General features: G+C 39.7%; 1 protein-coding gene across 4 annotated transcripts; it reads left to right on the top strand.

Annotated features, from left to right (window-relative positions):
• The first annotated feature begins 4,165 nt into the window (after nucleotides 1–4,165).
• LOC143037621 (superoxide dismutase [Mn], mitochondrial-like) lies at nucleotides 4,166–16,629 on the top strand. 4 transcript variants are annotated; one of them, XM_076206142.1, is made up of 7 exons: nucleotides 4,166–4,368; nucleotides 9,959–10,052; nucleotides 11,351–11,498; nucleotides 11,638–11,783; nucleotides 12,113–12,304; nucleotides 13,925–14,051; nucleotides 14,793–16,629. In XM_076206142.1, exons 1-7 carry the CDS (start codon nucleotides 4,181–4,183, stop codon nucleotides 14,948–14,950), a joined length of 1,053 nt encoding a protein of 350 aa, XP_076062257.1. In that variant the 5' UTR covers nucleotides 4,166–4,180; the 3' UTR covers nucleotides 14,951–16,629. The 4 variants fall into 4 exon arrangements, with proteins under 4 accessions (XP_076062257.1, XP_076062259.1, XP_076062260.1 ...); XM_076206144.1 differs by lacking the exon at nucleotides 4,166–4,368 and adding an exon at nucleotides 6,658–6,801; XM_076206145.1 differs by lacking the exon at nucleotides 4,166–4,368 and adding an exon at nucleotides 6,875–6,893.
• The last annotated feature ends 1,079 nt before the right edge of the window (nucleotides 16,630–17,708 follow it).

Raw genomic sequence — 17,708 nt, 5'->3', positions numbered from 1 at the left:
AAATTGTGTCTACATCTTTTTGCAATAGTATACCATCCTCCTCATTTTTTTTATTTTTTTTTTAATTCTCGTGATTTTTGCGTCATGTGCAAAAATGTTGTCGTTGCTTGTCGTTACTTCCATCATGCCATTGACGTAGACAAGAAACATCATTGATACAAGCACTGAAGGTGGTTACAGCTCTCTCTTGACATCTGATCCTTTACAACTATCTTTCCTTCATGTGTATGTATGTGTATTTACCTATTTGTAGTCTACGGGAAGGGGAGTTACGTTTGTGGTGTCCCGCCTTTATATCTCGCAATGTCTAGTTTGCTCCTAAATTCATGAATGATTTTTGCACACATTATTTTTTCGTCCAGTTTGTGTTTGTGTGTGTTAGCTAATTTTTCAAATATATATCCTCTCTTGATAAATTATATAACATAATGAAATGAAAATACAAAAAATACTATAATGGATACAGCCTGCTATAGTCAGCGCAACGAGAAGTGACCGTTAAGGCGGGGTTAGGAGATTTCCCGGTGGCACTCACGTCAAAGATGAGGCAAACCCGTGTGCGTTTCTCGCTGTGTAGGTTTTACTGCCAGTGAACAGTTGCCAGATGTCGCTAGCCATTTATAGATTCGTCCTGTTTTCAAAAAAGGATGTGTTTGTTGGATAATCATTTCACTTTGTGTTAAATTAGTAATTAACAATTAGATTCTATAGGTAACGTTTATTCTAGTTCTAGTTAGGTATATAATTTCAAATATGATAATGATGCCATAAGATAGCGCTGTGCAGGAATTTGCAAATAGAAGTACGTGTATCTGAAAAAGATATAGTCACGTGCTGGGAGGTTGGTACGATGCATTGCATGTAGCTAGATAATGTAGGCCCTTGTGGACACTTAGTTGTAAGCCGAGGTATTTAATATATACTATAATAAGGAGCAATGTGCCTCTGTGTATACTTCTTTCTGTGTGTGGTTGTGTACGTAATGTCTGACAAATAAGATACGCCGGAAAAACGATCTTCTAGAAAAAATGAAGATGAAAATAGTGTGATTCAAAACTTAAACATTAAAAAAGACTAGGTAATAAAATCCTTATATGTCATTTGACAGTGACTTGGATGCGCTTTTGGTTTAAAACTTGGCGTTTTATACCTATTAAATTTTACTCCTGATTTTGGATTGCAGCAACTCCACTTCACTACGGGACTTAAATCTCGCGGGCAGCATTAGCTGCCAGCCGTACGACGTGTCGTAATAATACTCGCATCATAAAATATAGTCACCGCTTATATCGATTGTTCTCTCTTTCACCCGTGAATTTTGAAAACCACAGAATGGGATTAAGAGCAGATTAGGGAGAATGTAAAAACACAGGGGCGACTACAATAAATATAATCAAGACTCCGATATGGCAGCGTCGCTAATCCACTTGCTCCTCATGACGCCTACGTGTGCGGCACCGTATGGTAGGGGTTAAATACTTGATTTTTGATGTTTGATGTATGCAACCCACTTACTTTAGCCTTAGATTTGAGCGTAATTTTAATGTAAATTTTTAATAATAGAAATTCTTGTAATTAACAAATTCATAATTGTAATTATTATTTCCTAATTGTGTACAGGAACAAGGCACACAACGGTGCACAGCTGCTGTTGGTAATGGCTGACGTTTACAACAATTATCTTCGTCTACGGTTGTCAGATGTCCTCCTCAAAGAGGACAGTTCTTGCAAACCTTCCACCAGCACCATTCCAATGTGCGCTGTCACTCATGCTGGAGGAACAGTTTATACGGTTAAGTCAGCTTCACAAGAGGGCATTTGTTACAATGTGGACCTCTCAATCGGCATGTGCAGCTGCCTCTGTGGAAACACAGGAAGCGTTTGCAAACATCAATTAGCAGCGTCGCAGTACAGCGCAGTTCGCCTTCCACAACTATACGCCTGCACTGTTGCTGTAAAAGAAGTCTTGTATAAGGTGATATACGGCGACAAACCGATGCCGACATCGAATTTTTTCGATGGCTTATTTGCTGATACACCTGTTAATGCAGTATCTCATGGTAATAAAGAACCAGCTGCATGTGACGATGAGCAAGGAGATGTAGCTGTCGTTATCGAGACCTCCGCAGAGACAACAAATGAAAATCAATCAATTGACACCAGCATTGATGAGTTCACAAGCATGATCAATAGAGAATTAAAAAGAACTAAAAGCACCTGCATGCTCAGCTCCTTTGCGGTATTTGAACAGAGGCTGAAAGCCTGCAGAAATCCTGCGCAGGTTACTACTTTCCTTCGGACTGCAGGCTGCACTATTTTTAAGGCATCGGGGGCGGCAAAGAGAAAAATTCCTTATCAGCCAACGACCATTGCTAGGCGTCAGTTTGGCCAACCAAGAGGCAAAGCTGCCTTACTGAAAGACAAGATAACAAAAAGGAAAAGGAATTTAGCCTTAAACATTTTAAAAAATGTACCAAATGCTAAAATACATTGATGTTTCCATATTACTATACCTATACCTAACTTATTTCAAATCAATCACAAATAAATACTAACTAATAATTAATGAAAACAATTTAGCATGAGGCATTCAAATAAATGTTCTCTAGGTAATTGCCTTTATTTTAGAATACAGCTACATTTTTATTTATTATTTCGGAAGATTATGAAATACTAGTGTAAACGCCCCTGAAAATCACGGGATTCTGATTTCTCTTAACTTCCAAATAATTCCATCATTTATAGCTTGCTATTACAGTAATTTCATTTGCGTGTTATTCGATTTCGATCTCCTTTAACTATTTAAAATGCACATTTTTTCGAAATAAATTTATTATTTCGTTGCTTAGGCGATTACTTTTGATATAACATTTTCAATTGTTATATTTTAAACCAAAAGCGCATCCAAGTCACTGTCAAATGACATATAAGGATTTTATTACCTAGTCTTTTTTAATGTTTAAGTTTTGAATCACACTATTTTCATCTTCATTTTTTCTAGAAGATCGTTTTTCCGGCGTATCTTATTTGTCAGACATTACGTACACAACCACACACAGAAAGAAGTATACACAGAGGCACATTGCTCCTTATTATAGTATATATTAAATACCTCGGCTTACAACTAAGTGTCCACAAGGGCCTACATTATCTAGCTACATGCAATGCATCGTACAAACCTCCCAGCACGTGACTATATCTTTATCAGATACACGTACTTCTATTTGCAAATTCCTGCACAGCGCTATCTTATGGCATCATTATCATATTTGAAATTATATACCTAACTAGAACTAGAATAAACGTTACCTATAGAATCTAATTGTTAATTACTAATTTAACACAAAGTGAAATGATTATCCAACAAACACATCCTTTTTTGAAAACAGGACGAATCTATAAATGGCTAGCGACATCTGGCAACTGTTCACTGGCAGTAAAACCTACACAGCGAGAAACGCACACGGGTTTGCCTCATCTTTGACGTGAGTGCTTCCCGGTGTGCCACATCTCCACAGATAACACGGCCCGCACGGCTCACACTGAATGCAGTGTGAGGGGGCGGGGCTAGAGAATAGATGTAGCGGCAACGTCGCTCTCTAGTGCTCACATGTCATGTCTGACTCGAGGAAACGAAAACTTTGTATAGAAAACATTGCTTTGATTTTTACCTCAGTGGTGGTGTGTGACAAAAAATTATAATATAATTATATGTGTCAACATTATGAAAATATAAAATAAAATTAGAAAATAAAATATAATTATAGAATAATTATATGTGGCAACACAGGGGAACTCCCAGTGCTCCGCCCTAACGGCCATTTCTCAATGCAATGATTATAGTGCTGAACATTAAACAAACAAAAGAAAATTATTTGGACAGAGATCACGGAAAACTGGCAACATCACACATGGAAAAGTGTCAACATTTATGATTTCAACCGTCATTTTGTGTTCATTTTCATTCAATCAAGGCGTTTTTACCAGCGCATCAGAATTTCAAACACTGTTTGATGTTCTGGCTGGTTTTTGGTAAACACGACTTACTGTGCTGCCAGACGACCCTCGCTCGCACCGTCTCGGAAAAAGTGTCGTACGGATCATAACGTACATAACGTAGACAGCAGCCGTGGTGGGACCATCAAGCCATACTACGAAAATTGAGACAAGGGACGAGACAATGGACAGCAGCACCGACTCTGATACTTATATGGAAGATGACGAAAACCAGTCTCCTCTATCAAGACCTATAATGCCTCTATTGGCAGTTGCAAGCGTGGCAGGGATGCAGCCAAAGGCAGATATGTTTGCTGTAGCAGCAGCAGCAGCAGCAGCAGCAGCAGCAGTAGCTTGTGACTTCATGGAAAGGTAATTATCCCAGCTGGTACCAATGTGCTTTAGTTTTGATTTTTGATCAACTTAATTCCTGAAGAGTTTTTGATATATTTGATTACCTGTTACTGGATTTTTTTCATTATTTATATTTTCATAGAATATACAGGTGTGACTCCCAAGGGAGTCAATGGTTAAGGGTTTAAGGAGTAAATAAAAATGGTCAATTTCATACTTACTTTATTTGAATGCTTTTTATACAGCATTTTATTGATATAAGAGTGACAAATAAGTAAATCTCTTTGAATTATAAGCATATGAACACATGCTTGTACAATCATGAGTGGAAGCACAACTAATGCAAAGAAAGCAAGTCAACAAATGGGAATAAACAAAAATACAAAGTTCCTGTGCTGAGTAAATACTAAAGGAAACATTTCATATAGAATACATAAAAAATACATAAAATCTAAGAACATAATAAAGGATTTGTGCATAACTGTACAGCAGCAATGGGTATGCATACAACAAAATTCTATTTTTCGTGAAATATTTGCCAGCGTGACTTCAGATGAAGGGTGACCTTACATTTTGTGCACTGAATTTTCCCATTCTTCTTACACACAAAGCATCTTCTTGAAGATAGTAGAGGTTCAGTATGATGTTTATTGTTGTCTGTCCTTACTTCCCTTGGTGGGAGAGCTTTGCATCCTTTTGGGCCTGACCTTAGGACTTTTGAATGCATCCTTTCAGGCTTTGTTCTTTTGACAAGGATCTGAGCAATAGACCGTCGATATTCTTTGTTAGGAATTGCTGTTCCTGTGCTGATTTCATAAAGTCACCAGCAAAACACGATCCCTGTGTTCAGAGCAGCAATGATAAGAGGAAAATACCACTTTTTACCTCTGATTACAGGAAGAAAATCTGACAAACCTCTGTCGAATAAGTCGACAACGCCCATGCCTTTTACTATGAAAGGTTGTTCAATGTTCACTCTTCCTACACCCTTTTGCCACCGTTTTGCCATGCCAATCAGATTTAGACCCTCACAATTACTGCAAAGAGTAACAACAGCATTATCATTCCAAGTAACGATTTCAACATTTCCTTCTGATCGATAGTCATAGGATCCTCTTGGCTTCTTTTTCATATCTTTTGTAGTAGGTATTGGACAGTGCTTTATTCCGTTTGATCGAATTGTACCAGTGGCATTTATTTCCTTTTCTTTCAGATCTATGACTATGTCATACGAGGTAAAAAGAAATTGTCAAAATAAAACCTGTCCTTATTAGGTTCAGTGCAAGCAGAAATGCATTCCCGGATTACTCTACTTCCTAAAGGTTCCTTGGACGACTGGTTTTCTGATTTACCTTCATAGATCTTTATATAATAGGGCATCCCAGTCGAACTGGCTATGATCCATGATTTGAATAGAAATTTTGTTGGCTTTTGTCTGATGAATTGCTTGCAGGAATGACGTCCACAATAAGGCGTCATAGATTCGTCAATACTCAGAATTTCATGAAGAATTCCAAATTGCCTAATGTTTTCATTCAAAAAATCATATAAAGGTTTCACTTTAGCCATTTTCTCACTACCAAGGTTTGCATTATCAGCACAATGAGGAAACTTCTTGATTTCCTGAAACCAATTTCTGCTCATAGTTGCAGCAAAGATAGGGCATTCAAGATCTTGTGCCTTGCTCCAATAATCCTTCTCACTTGATCTGATATTATATCCTGATAAGAACAAGAGTCCTATAAAATTCATCAGTTCTTCTAATGTGTGTGTATGCAAGTGTGTGTATGCAGGTGTGTATGTGTGTGTGTGTGTGTACTCATGCGCGTGCGTGAAACCAATTAGACACCAACATTTCAAAGGTAAAAAATGCGTCGTCAGTTTTTTATAGCTGATTTCGGACGTTCGAAATCAATAAAATATATCACAATGCAAGGTTGTCACTGCGACAAAGTTAATAATAAAAAATGTGTTCTTGTTTATGGCCTAATATATCCTTGTGGGAGGGCGGAATATATATACCAAGATTGAAAGACCGAAGATTGATGATTGCATTGTAGTGTCGTTTTGCAGTTTAGATGTTAACACTATTGTCTGGGGACCCGCCACTGCATGGTGAGGAGTGCATGTGAAGTTTTCTTTGGTATGTTGGGGTGTGGTGTAAAGAAAAAAAATAATTTTTCATTTATTGAAGGAATACATAAAAGAAAACCACATTGAAATAGATGGTGTTGTACTTCTTATACCTTACACGTTATCGGTCACAAGACTTCATAAAAATTTCACAAATGGTGTGGTGATATAAGATGAACATGTGTTTCGAATTTAAAGTTCCCGCCAGTACGTCTACGCTCTACAGGCATGCGCATAGATCTTGCCGACAAACCACTGACGATAATTTCAAAGCCCTTGACGGAAGGTGCGTGAACGCCGTGAAGTAAGCTAGTTATTGTAAGTATACGGATTACAAGCACTCTAAGAATAATTTACTGACAGTTTGAAATTGAGGGATAGCTATAGAGTTTATTTAGACCTGAAGCGAAGTAAGTCATATCCTATGTAATGTTAAATAGCACTTAAATTGTATGCACAAGGGTTGTGGTGAAGTAATCTGCCATGTTGAAAATACGATTCCGTGGGTGTCATGGTGACTTGCACTTAATCAATCTGTGTTGTGTGTATTAAGTAACTCCATGCACCTAGGTCTTCTGAACTTAGATTGTACAGTGTTAAAGTAGAAATTCGGCAGGAAAATTGTAGTCTCTTTATTTGGCTAGTTTGGTATTATTTTGTCGGGGAAGCCAAAGGTGAATGATCGGGACAAAGCTGGGAGGGCGAGTTCTTGCATCACCCGGTCCAAAATAAATGTCGACATATTTGTATATTATTTTAATCTGATGTAAGTGTGGAATGTGTAGCTCCGCGACCTGATACTGATTGCAGGAACATGAAAAGGTGCCAAAAGCTTTTCGTATCATATTTCTTGAAGGTGGCGTATCCTAATGCCCTCACTGTACATTTGACTTTTTATTTTTTATTTGCTTGTTTCGGGTAATCTGGTGTAAAGTGCGTAATAACGTTCTTTCCAAATGTTCCAAGTCTGTGAGCCTGTCAATCCAGTATTGTACTTGTCAAATTGTAATACGTTCCTCGTTATATTCGGCGTGTCCATACATTACTTAATCTAGTTGGGCCTCGGTACACACAAAATAAAATGATCCATCGTCCCCAGCATCCTTTAGAGTTTAGGTAATTTTACTGTAGGATGTGAAGATGAGAGCTGGTATAGTCACTCCTGGAGTACTTTTTTTCACAAGACTTCATAGATACAGATTAGGTCTAAGAGTGTGACTGTCCAAGATGGGCAGTTCTCTTACCTGGTTCTCTTACCTGGTGGGCTTCCCATCCACACACAACTTATGATGTAGGCAAGGAAGCCACACTCTGCTGATACGCCAGCCCATAATTCTACACATGACATTTATATATTAATTGCTACTGGTGTATCATAAGCAGCAACATTGTATGGAACTGTGTCAAGGTGTTGATTGGTACTGCCTTACGCAGTATAATCAAATAATACATCACCGAGATAAGCTGCGACCAAGGTCCATTCAATACCTGTATGAAGGGATTGTGAATTTATTTCCACTTGTCCAACCAATGATCTTTTGTATGTAGCAAACATTCATTCTTGGATGGTGCTAAGTATGGTCTCAAAGGCTTTTGTCAATATTAGGTGGAAGTTCAGATCCAAATGGTTCTATTGAAAATTGTTCACCTATGAAAAATCAATAATCAATTACTAACAATACCTTGTATATTCAAAAGTAATCTAAATATTTTGTGTTAAAATATTGTTGGTAGTTTATGCAATTTTGCTTGAAATAGATTGGGGAGTGGTTAAGAATAGGGTCACTTAGGAACAGATATTAAAATCCTGGCAGTGCTCAGACGTCAATGTATCACATGCATCTTGCGACACCTCCATACAAAAACATTGATCACATATCAAATACTGAAGATGAACCCTGAAACTAAATATTTCACAACTGTAGATATTACCTTGGCAGAGAATTCTCATCTATAACAAGTTAGAACTACTCGGGTATGACTGCATTCGGTCATCCAGCTAATAACAAAAAATGCATGGCCACAGAAACAAATTGTCCCAGATGTATTTGCCCCACACACACTGAAAGCCTCTTACACTGACTTACTCGAATCATGCTCTGTTGACAATACAACACAATCAATCTGTTGACCTTGGTGTTGCTTGCAACCTGCACCCTTCAGGTAACTGGCAATAGCATCTGTGTAGGTGTATGAAATGTTCTGGGAAGATATTTTTTTGTCTAGGGATTGTTAGTGTGGGGCATTGTGGTACAAGGTGTTGTCCTCCTATGTGGTGGTTGCATCTGGGGTAGTTAGAATTTGTGCTGACAATCTTTTCCTAAAATGACTAGTGATACCTGGGGCGATGAAATGATTGACCACAATGGAAATAAGCTTGCATGCTATTTTGTTATCCTCGACATTTGTAATTGTTATTTCGAACTATGTTCTTTTCATTGTCTGCACTTCATGTATATTGATTCAATGCCAAATAAACTTAGTATTAGTAATATGACTGCAAAAGACTACCTCTAAATTCAGGTTATATATATCCTGGAGTGTTTATTTAGCTGGTAGTGAGCCCTTCACGATCATTATTGCGTAATATTCAGTATTGTACAACATTATTGATGGTATCTCCCTAATTGTATACACAAAAAGGAGCAATGCTCATTAGGTCCTGTCTCCTGTTCCATAATTTTCTAACATACCAATAAATTCATTTAGTCCCAACTTAATCTATATCCTTGATTTCCAATTATGTTTAGATTTGAACTCTTGTATTGTTTGAGCTTGGGCTATACCTAAGCTATTCTGCATATTTATGCATCTATATGGAAAACTGTATTTCACATTTAGACATGTGCGTCTTAGATTACTCCCATGACCTCGTAAAGCCCCTCCATCTTTAATCAGATCTCTTCTGTGAATGCAATGAAAAGTTGGCAGACCTAGTGTTAGTCTTTCCTTGTATGGTTTTTCTGCCAGGCTGGGGACCAGTTTGGTTGCTGCCCTTTGTATTTTCACAATCTCGCATACATCCTTCACTCTGTATAGGACCATACTACTGATGCATATTCCTGTCTTGGATGAATCAGGGTTTTGATGGTTTTTTTTTTCTCTCTCTCATCTCTTCATTCATATAGTGCACTGCCACTTAATTTTCTGCAGTAGTCAGTACGTCTCTCTCACAACCCTGCTGATACGTTTGTCAGGCGACAGGTTATTTTATCAACAGTTCCAAGTTTTTATCCACTTTTGCTTTTGTAATGTGTTCACTTCTCAAAGGAATAGTTAAAGGATGGTATTTAATATAAGAGCTACAATTTTTGGATTCTTTTCAGTGATAACTTGCAGGTTATTGGTCCATCCATGATTTGAATAGAACAACTTGAGTAGATTATTTAGGTTATTGTGAAAAGATTTGTGTTAATGTGATGGAGGTTGCACAGGTTTCTTTATAAGGTTGTAAATTGTGTATTTTATCTTCCAGCACAATGGCAGAAAAGGATGCATATATCGCAGCTTTGGAGAAGAAGCTGTGGGAGTTGTCAGGAATTGAGGTCGACCAAATAAAGAAAAATCAGGTATGTGTAACATTTAAGCCGTGATCCTTGATGGTGAAGAACATTCACCAGACTGATAAGAATAAATAACCTTACACTACAGTGTTGGACATAGTCCTCTCCCAGATTGAATGAGTGTATGACCCAAGTAATGAATTGGGAGCTAGATAAAAGGGATATGGATAAGGGATGGGATGAGTGGGGTTAGGTGCATACATTGACTGGCTACCCTCTATAAGGGGGAAGAAGCCTCTTGGTATATATATATAGGTACTCGTTCCATGTCACTGGGTGAAAGTATTAGCGGAAGAGAAGCAGTCCCCAGTTGTCAGCCTTCCATGGGTGAAAAAGTGTAAGAAATACAGTTGAAGTTGAAAAATTGATCTTTGCCCAGTTCAGAGACTTGAGTGTCCCTGTCATCTCTTGATGGAGATGAGAGGGTTGTTGGGTATTGAAAATGGGAGACTGCTGCCCATCTTGCAGGATCACCACAAACAGGTACCCATCATTGATCCCCCCAAAAAATAAACCTAAATACAATGAAAGACTTAACTGCAGTGGCCGAAAACATTCACCAGCCCAGGAGGGTACACAGCCCAAAACAACCACCATATTATGCCAAACCAAACCATAATGCACTCCATCACACAATGGAACCTGAATGTGTTCATTTGCAAGAAACATTAGAAGGCAAATACACACCTCTTGCCTGAAAGATTATACCTTACACCTATTCCCCCTCTCCATTCACGACCGCTAATCCAGTGGGCAGAGTTAGATTCCCACCCAGGGCTGAAATAATGCAAACTGCACCCCAACTCTTGTGGGCAAGTAGTTTAGTGTAAGGGGGAAAAAGCCTTGGTATATGTATGTAAAGTGACAGCATATACAAGCTATGAGTTATCATTTGGGAGGGTAATAACTCAATCACAAGTCCAATGTGTGATCCAGGACCATGGTGAATCACATGAAATATAGCATAGTTACAATCCAAAACAGGTAATATGATTGATAGATATATTTTGAGTGGATGAGGAGAGGGAAGATGTATGGGGAAGCAGTGGAGGTAAATTGGGTCCAGCTGTCAAACCTTGCTGTGGAATTGTCCCAAGCAATATGGCAGAAGATAGGGGTAACACATCCATAAGGGAGGAGTGGTTAAACAAGTTTTGTTTATGATGCAAGTCACAGACCTGTCTTCTGTTGAAAGGTCCTTCAGTATTTACGATTTGTAACTTATACTAAAGTTGGTCATTCTGATTAGATATTCTAGAGCTTGGACTGGCAATTAATTTTTGTTTTCTGTTGTACTTCCACAGCTGGCAAATGCAGCAGATGAAGCCCAAGCCATTCAGGAGATGGCAACTTACATCTCTGGCATTACTGTCCAGAAACCAGCTGTTGCACTTGCTGGTCAGGTAGACCCTCAGATTGCAACTATTTTCAACCACATAAGGGCAGAGCTTGGTATGTCAGTGTTTTTGTTGGTTTACAAGCTACTGAGTGGCTTAATGATGTACATAGTGATGGCCTTTTCTCCCTTGTAATAAAAAGGAGGGTGGTACATGATAGATTACATTTTCTTGATGTTTGAACTATTTTACAGATGAAGAACGTGGCGCACACAGTCTCCCACCCTTGAAGTATGATTACAAGGGATTAGAACCGCATATTTCAGGGCTTATTATGGAAATTCATCACACAAAGCACCATCAGGCCTACATTAACAACCTCAAGGCTGGTGTTGAAAAGGTTAGTATTGACGAAGCTTGCTGGCTGAGCAGATTAAGGCGTCATTACTTGCGGAAAAGGTCGAGGGGATGGCAGTTTGAATCCTGCCACCAGCGAAGTTGAACCAAGGGCATGGTTCATTGAATTCCACGCTACAAAGCCCTCTGTAAGGGGCACCGTCTTAGCCTTCCAATGGGAGGAGTTTGTGACATTAAACCATACATCATCAGTATCGAGTTGTCTTGTGAAAAAATACACCTAGGTTTGCACATACAGGAAAATTATGAATCTCACAAGTGTTGTATTATCATGAAATGGTTGACTTTAATTTCTATTTCTCCTCTTGCCAGTTGAATGCAGCAGAAGAAGCAGGTGATACGGCTGCGATTAATGCTCTTTTACCTGCCATCAAGTTTAATGGAGGAGGACATTTGAACCACACCATTTTCTGGACCAACATGGCACCTGGTGGAGGTGGTACTCCCGAGGGACCATTAGCTGAAGCATTGAATAAAGATTTTGGCTCGTTTCAGGGATTCAAGGTAAGGATGTTAATTTCAGCATTGGAATCCATTCGATATGACCTGTAACTAAATTGTTGGCCAGAACAAGATAAGTCCTCTATTGAAGAGGTTAAGGAGGTTGGCTGGTTTTGAGTTTTATTTATGAATTTCTCATAGAAAAAAAAAAGAATGAAAATTGCATGATTATTTTCACAGTTTTGAAAATTTGTATATAATAATTCTTATAAAGTATATAAAAAAATGGTGTGAAGGTGTTGATCCAGGCTTACAGAAGAGCCAACATGTATATGTATGTGTGTGTGTGTACATTGTATGTACATACATACAGTACTCATTAAAGTGTGCACCCCTTCCTATTCGTGCACACTCCTCCCTCTCTCCTCTCTCCACTTTCTTTCCAGTTTTTCTCCTCTCTCTCCTCTGTCAGTCTCTTCTCTCCACTGTCTTTTGTGTCTGTATGTCTATCTCTATTTTGTCAGTCCCTCTCTTCTAACTCTCTCTTTTGTGGGTCCCTCTCTCCCCTCTCTCTCTCTCCCTCTCCCCCCTCTCTCCCTCTCCTCCCTCTCCCCCCCTCTCCCTCTCCCCCCTCTCCCTCTCTCCCCCCTCTCCCCCCTCTCTCCCCTCTCTCCCTCTCCCCCCCTCTCCCTCTCCCCCTCTCCCCCATCTCTCTCTCCCTCTCCCCCATCTCTCCCTCTCCCCCATCTCTCCCTCTCCCCCATCTCTCCCTCTCCCCTCTCTCCCTCTCCCCCATCTCTCCCTCTCCCCCATCTCTCCCTCTCCCCCATCTCTCCCTCTCCCCTCTCTCCCTCTCCCCCCTCTCCCTCTCATCTCTCCCCCCCTCCCTCTCATCTCTCCCCCCCTCCCTCTCATCTCTCCCCCCCTCCCTCTCATCTCTCCCCCCCTCCCTCTCATCTCTCCCCCCCTCCCTCTCATCTCTCCTCTCTCTCTCACTTCCTTTCTTGTATTATGGTAGTGCATCTAAGAAAAATGAAAGCAATTTCTATGGAAAGTGCTTACTTGTGCTGGTTCTGATCTGTGTGGAGAATCAGTTTTCAATGTTGCGGATGAACTGAACTCTAACTAGAGGCAACCCCCTGTATTGAGATATAGGATGAAATTTTATATTTAATAATTAAATCATGGGGTGAGAGATCTGAGGTAGTTGTTGTTGTTGTTCCCTAGACTGTCTGTCCGAGCAATCCCGTCTCCCTAAGGAATGCCACTGCCGAAACTGGGTTTTCCCACAAATCCTTTATAGTGTATGGTATGGGGTGAAGTGTTACATCCTGGGCAGCTGTTCACAATGCGATCCAGCCTCTTCTGGTAGCTTAGAAGTGCTGGGTTGTACTGGAATGGTAAAAATTATTCAATTTATTCTGGTTAACATCTTGGAATGTCTATTCTTAGAGAGGTCTAGGATTGTGCCTCCATATGAAGACTTCTTCAAGTATTGGGATTTAGTGTAGTGTGTACAAACTCATCCACTGTTACACAGCCTTGAACAATCTCCTTTCCAGAACTCTCGCCCATGTAGAGACCCCAAACCTCGGCTAGCAAGCATCACAGATTAAATGAAGGATGTACATTCTTTTTCTTGAAGTATACATGTGTATTTTCATTTGTATCTCTTTATTACAGGACAAGTTTTGTGCTGCAAGTGTTGGTGTTAAGGGGTCAGGTTGGGGCTGGCTTGGTTACTGTCCAAAGGATGACAAATTGGCAGTTGCTACCTGCCAGAATCAAGATCCTCTTCAGCTGACACATGGTAAGTATTGAAAAGGAATGAATCATGTATGTAGGACCAACAATTGTAGCTTGTTTCTGTGCTGAGCTTTGGGCATATACCCTTCAGACACTCGGATCCTTTCGTTGAGAATGAGATGCCCGTTTGGTCAGTGTTCTTTAAAAAAAAAAAAATTAAAAATAGTCATTATTGTGTCTGCCTTCACTTCATGTTGAATTCTACAGCATGCCACTTTAAGATTGTCCACAAGGATGGAGATCTCGGTAAATTAGACCATAAGCATAAGAAACACTCCCCCTCCCCTCCCCTCCTCTTTCTTTTCCCTTTTTTGTCTCCTTAGTGTGTTAGTCGTGAATGGTTGTATATGGATGATGTGGAATGGGTGGGGGATGAGGAAGTATGTGTGAGAAAAATTTGACACATCCCGAAGGGATTTCTCCCAGTCTTCTCCTTTTCTGCACAAGGGGATGGGGGTCGCTGATTTAATGAAGCGGCCTTGCTTTGGATGTGCTGTGTCTTGTGACACTGCTTCTGACCCAGGGCAGTGAACAAGATACAGGGATGACCCGTCATCCAGGAGGTGCCAAGATAAGAGGGTGGAGGGGTGGGGAGTGTGATAGGGATGGAATGGGTGGGTGGGAGTGGTTTTTATGCCTTTGTTTTTAGGCTACCTTCCTTATAAGGGGGGTAAAAAGGCTTTGGTCTATATATGTATTTGTATAGCCGTGGATATGTCTAACCTTGGTATTTTCTCTCCCATAGGTCTAGTCCCTCTACTTGGCCTTGATGTGTGGGAACATGCCTACTACCTGCAGTACAAGAATCTGCGTGCAGATTACGCTAAAGCCTTCTTTAATGTTATCAACTGGTCTAACGTCGGTGAACGTTACACCAAGGCTCGTAAGGAAGCTGGTCATTGACTACCATGTAGCAGAAACTCGCCACTAAACAAGAATCTTGTGCATAGTGGCGTGCCAGTCCCAAAGGTCACGTCAGCTGTATGTTCTCATCTGTAGATTTTCTTTTTCCCTTTGTTATTGTTTTTGTTTACCTATAATGGCATAAATATTAGTTTTTCCCTTCGTCTTTGAGTATGAAAACCAGTAAGAATAATGTAACCAGAATTACAAGAAAGTACTTTGCGTTGTTGTATGTTTAAGGATATGGTATTTTCATCAATTGTATGCCTTCAAAATTGTGGCAATATACTTTGGTTTACATTTCATATCTGTTAGAAAGTAGTCTTCAGTTTCAAAGGAGCCTTTGGAATCATCCAGCTGAAACTATAGTGAACCCTTAACATTATGCTGGGATTTGGGGGACGCTGGACTCTGTGATTGTTTAAAGATATATATATATTGCTGGTACACCTAAAAAAAATGGACTACTACTTTATACGTACAGGGTGTATAAATAGGTGACAAACACTGTGCATCTTGTAAAATAATTGACAAAAATATGAATCTACAGTATGTGGTAGTGAAAACCTGAGTGGTGACTTCTCTTGTATGGTGGACGAGTACAGTCTGTCGCCTCACCTCTCCCTGCTCACTACCACCCTCCCCACTTCCCACTGCACATCCTGTTCACAGCTGATGTAGACGAGATGGTATCTGAATGTGTTCCTGGGGGAGGTTCTTCAGCTGGATGGGCAACCTGTAATCATTCCATGTTGCAAAATCTTTGTGGTGCTGATCTTCAACCCATATGAATAAAGCCTTCATCTAAATTACTTTATTTTCCCTAACTTGTGATATCTAACTCGGGGAGAATCACTGGCAATAATTGCCGAGCAAGTGGAAATGTATGCATATATGTATGTATATGTATATATTTAAAAGTTTATGTAAAATTTAGACTGGACAGTGCTTTTGTGTATGGAAACGATAGCAACAGCCACAAATGATGAGCCCTTCCTACACTTGTTCAGCACCTCCATCTCCAGGACCTTCAGCATCTGGTGCTTAGGGGATGATCCAGCAGGTGGCTTGCTGCATTCTTGGGGTCAATCATATAGGATATGCAGGGTAGACATGGTACACACAGTAGATGCAAACACTACAGTGGTTAGAGCAGAAATGAGGGAGAAGCACAGTAGCACAGAAATATTAGAAGACAGAATGGGGCAACTAAACTCTAATAACCCATTTTCACTTGTTCCTATTTGCAGCATTACCCGTGAATAATCAAATCCGCAAATGTTAAGGGTTGACTTACTTGCCTAGTTGGATCCACTAACTCCTCATAGGGAAAATGTTAAAGGAAACTTTACTCTTGAAAATATATATATGTAGTGGTGGCTGTCTTTAGTTTTACATTCACAAAGAGTAATGAGATGCTGAAGAGTAGAGGCACTAGAGGAAATATGGCATTTATAACATATAGCCCATAATCAGATATATAGAATAAAGTGGAAGGTTTTGAGCTCTTAAGAGCAATGTAAACATGGAATGAAGTATTTTTGGTGTAATGTGGAATAAAGTCCAAAGCCGTATGATAGAAGTTTGAATTGGAACAGTGCCTATTTGAATTGATGGTATGTTGTCAAGAGATAGGAACAGTATTTTTGGTGTAACGTGGAATAAAATCCAAAGCTATATGATAGAAGTTTGAATTGGAACAGTGCCTATTTGAATTGACGGTATGTTGTCAAGAGGTAGGAACATTGACATCTTGGATAGTGCTGGCAAGGAATACATTAACCATTTATATAATTGAAAAATAAAAGGTGAAAACCTAGTTTGTATTTATCTTTAGGATATCAAGAATGTTTTTAAGCCTACTTTCAATAACCAAACTAAAAATGTGTAACCATTTCTTTTTCTTCTCTTTTCCTTGTGTTTATTCCTCTCACCCTTGCTGTTCCTAGTTTCTGTTTTTCCTATCATTTTCTCTTCCCCCTCTCTTCCTCTATTCCTCTCTCCCTTCCTCTTTCTTCCTCTTCCTCTTTTTTTCTTCTACCTTCTCATCTTTTCTCTATTTCCTCTCATCTCGTCTCATTCCTCATTTCCTTTCATCACTATCTTCCTCTTTTTTTTTCCTCTTCCTCCTCTCACCCCTCTCATCCCCTCTTGCTCTTCTATATTCCTTTCTCTTTTTCTCTTCCTCTTCCTCTTTCTCTTTCCCTTCCTCTTTTCTCCCTTGCCTCACCTCTTTTTTCTCTCTCATTTCCTCTTCTAATCTTTTTTTCTCTCTGCAATTTTTTCTCTAGTTTCTCCTCTCTCATCTCTTGTCTGTTCTCTTGGCATATGCCTCACCTTGTGCCGGAGTGAAGTGAATGTGGGAATAGCATCATGTGTTCCTGTAATTGTGGTCTGGTCCTGGGTGGTGCATGTGCCATGCTCCCCTCCCAAGGGGCTTGCTTTCTGTGGCCGGGAGATTAACACATTAATGACTATAATTATCAAGTTGGTAAAAAGCAGTTGCAGAAAATGTTATCAAGTCGTTCACAATTGTGAATGGAAAAAAGTACAAAAAGATTGGTTTATGATATGGCAGGTTTTCCAGCCGTTCATCAGTAGCAAGATGAAAAACTCTTTAAAAAAAAATATATGAACAAAATTTCAAAGCTTGTTAAGGCCTGTCTACACGAGCGGGCCTGATCGGCGGGCTTGCCCGTTAACGGGCATATTTGACGGGCAAACGATCAAATTGCCCGAAAGGCCGCCGAGCGAAATC

The sequence above is a fragment of the Oratosquilla oratoria genome, chromosome 22 (genome assembly GCF_046742065.1).
Source record: "Oratosquilla oratoria isolate Oo_2021 chromosome 22, ASM4674206v1, whole genome shotgun sequence".
NCBI classification, from domain to species: Eukaryota; Metazoa; Arthropoda; class Malacostraca; order Stomatopoda; family Squillidae; genus Oratosquilla; species Oratosquilla oratoria.
This window is presented reverse-complemented; position numbering and strand designations above follow the sequence as displayed.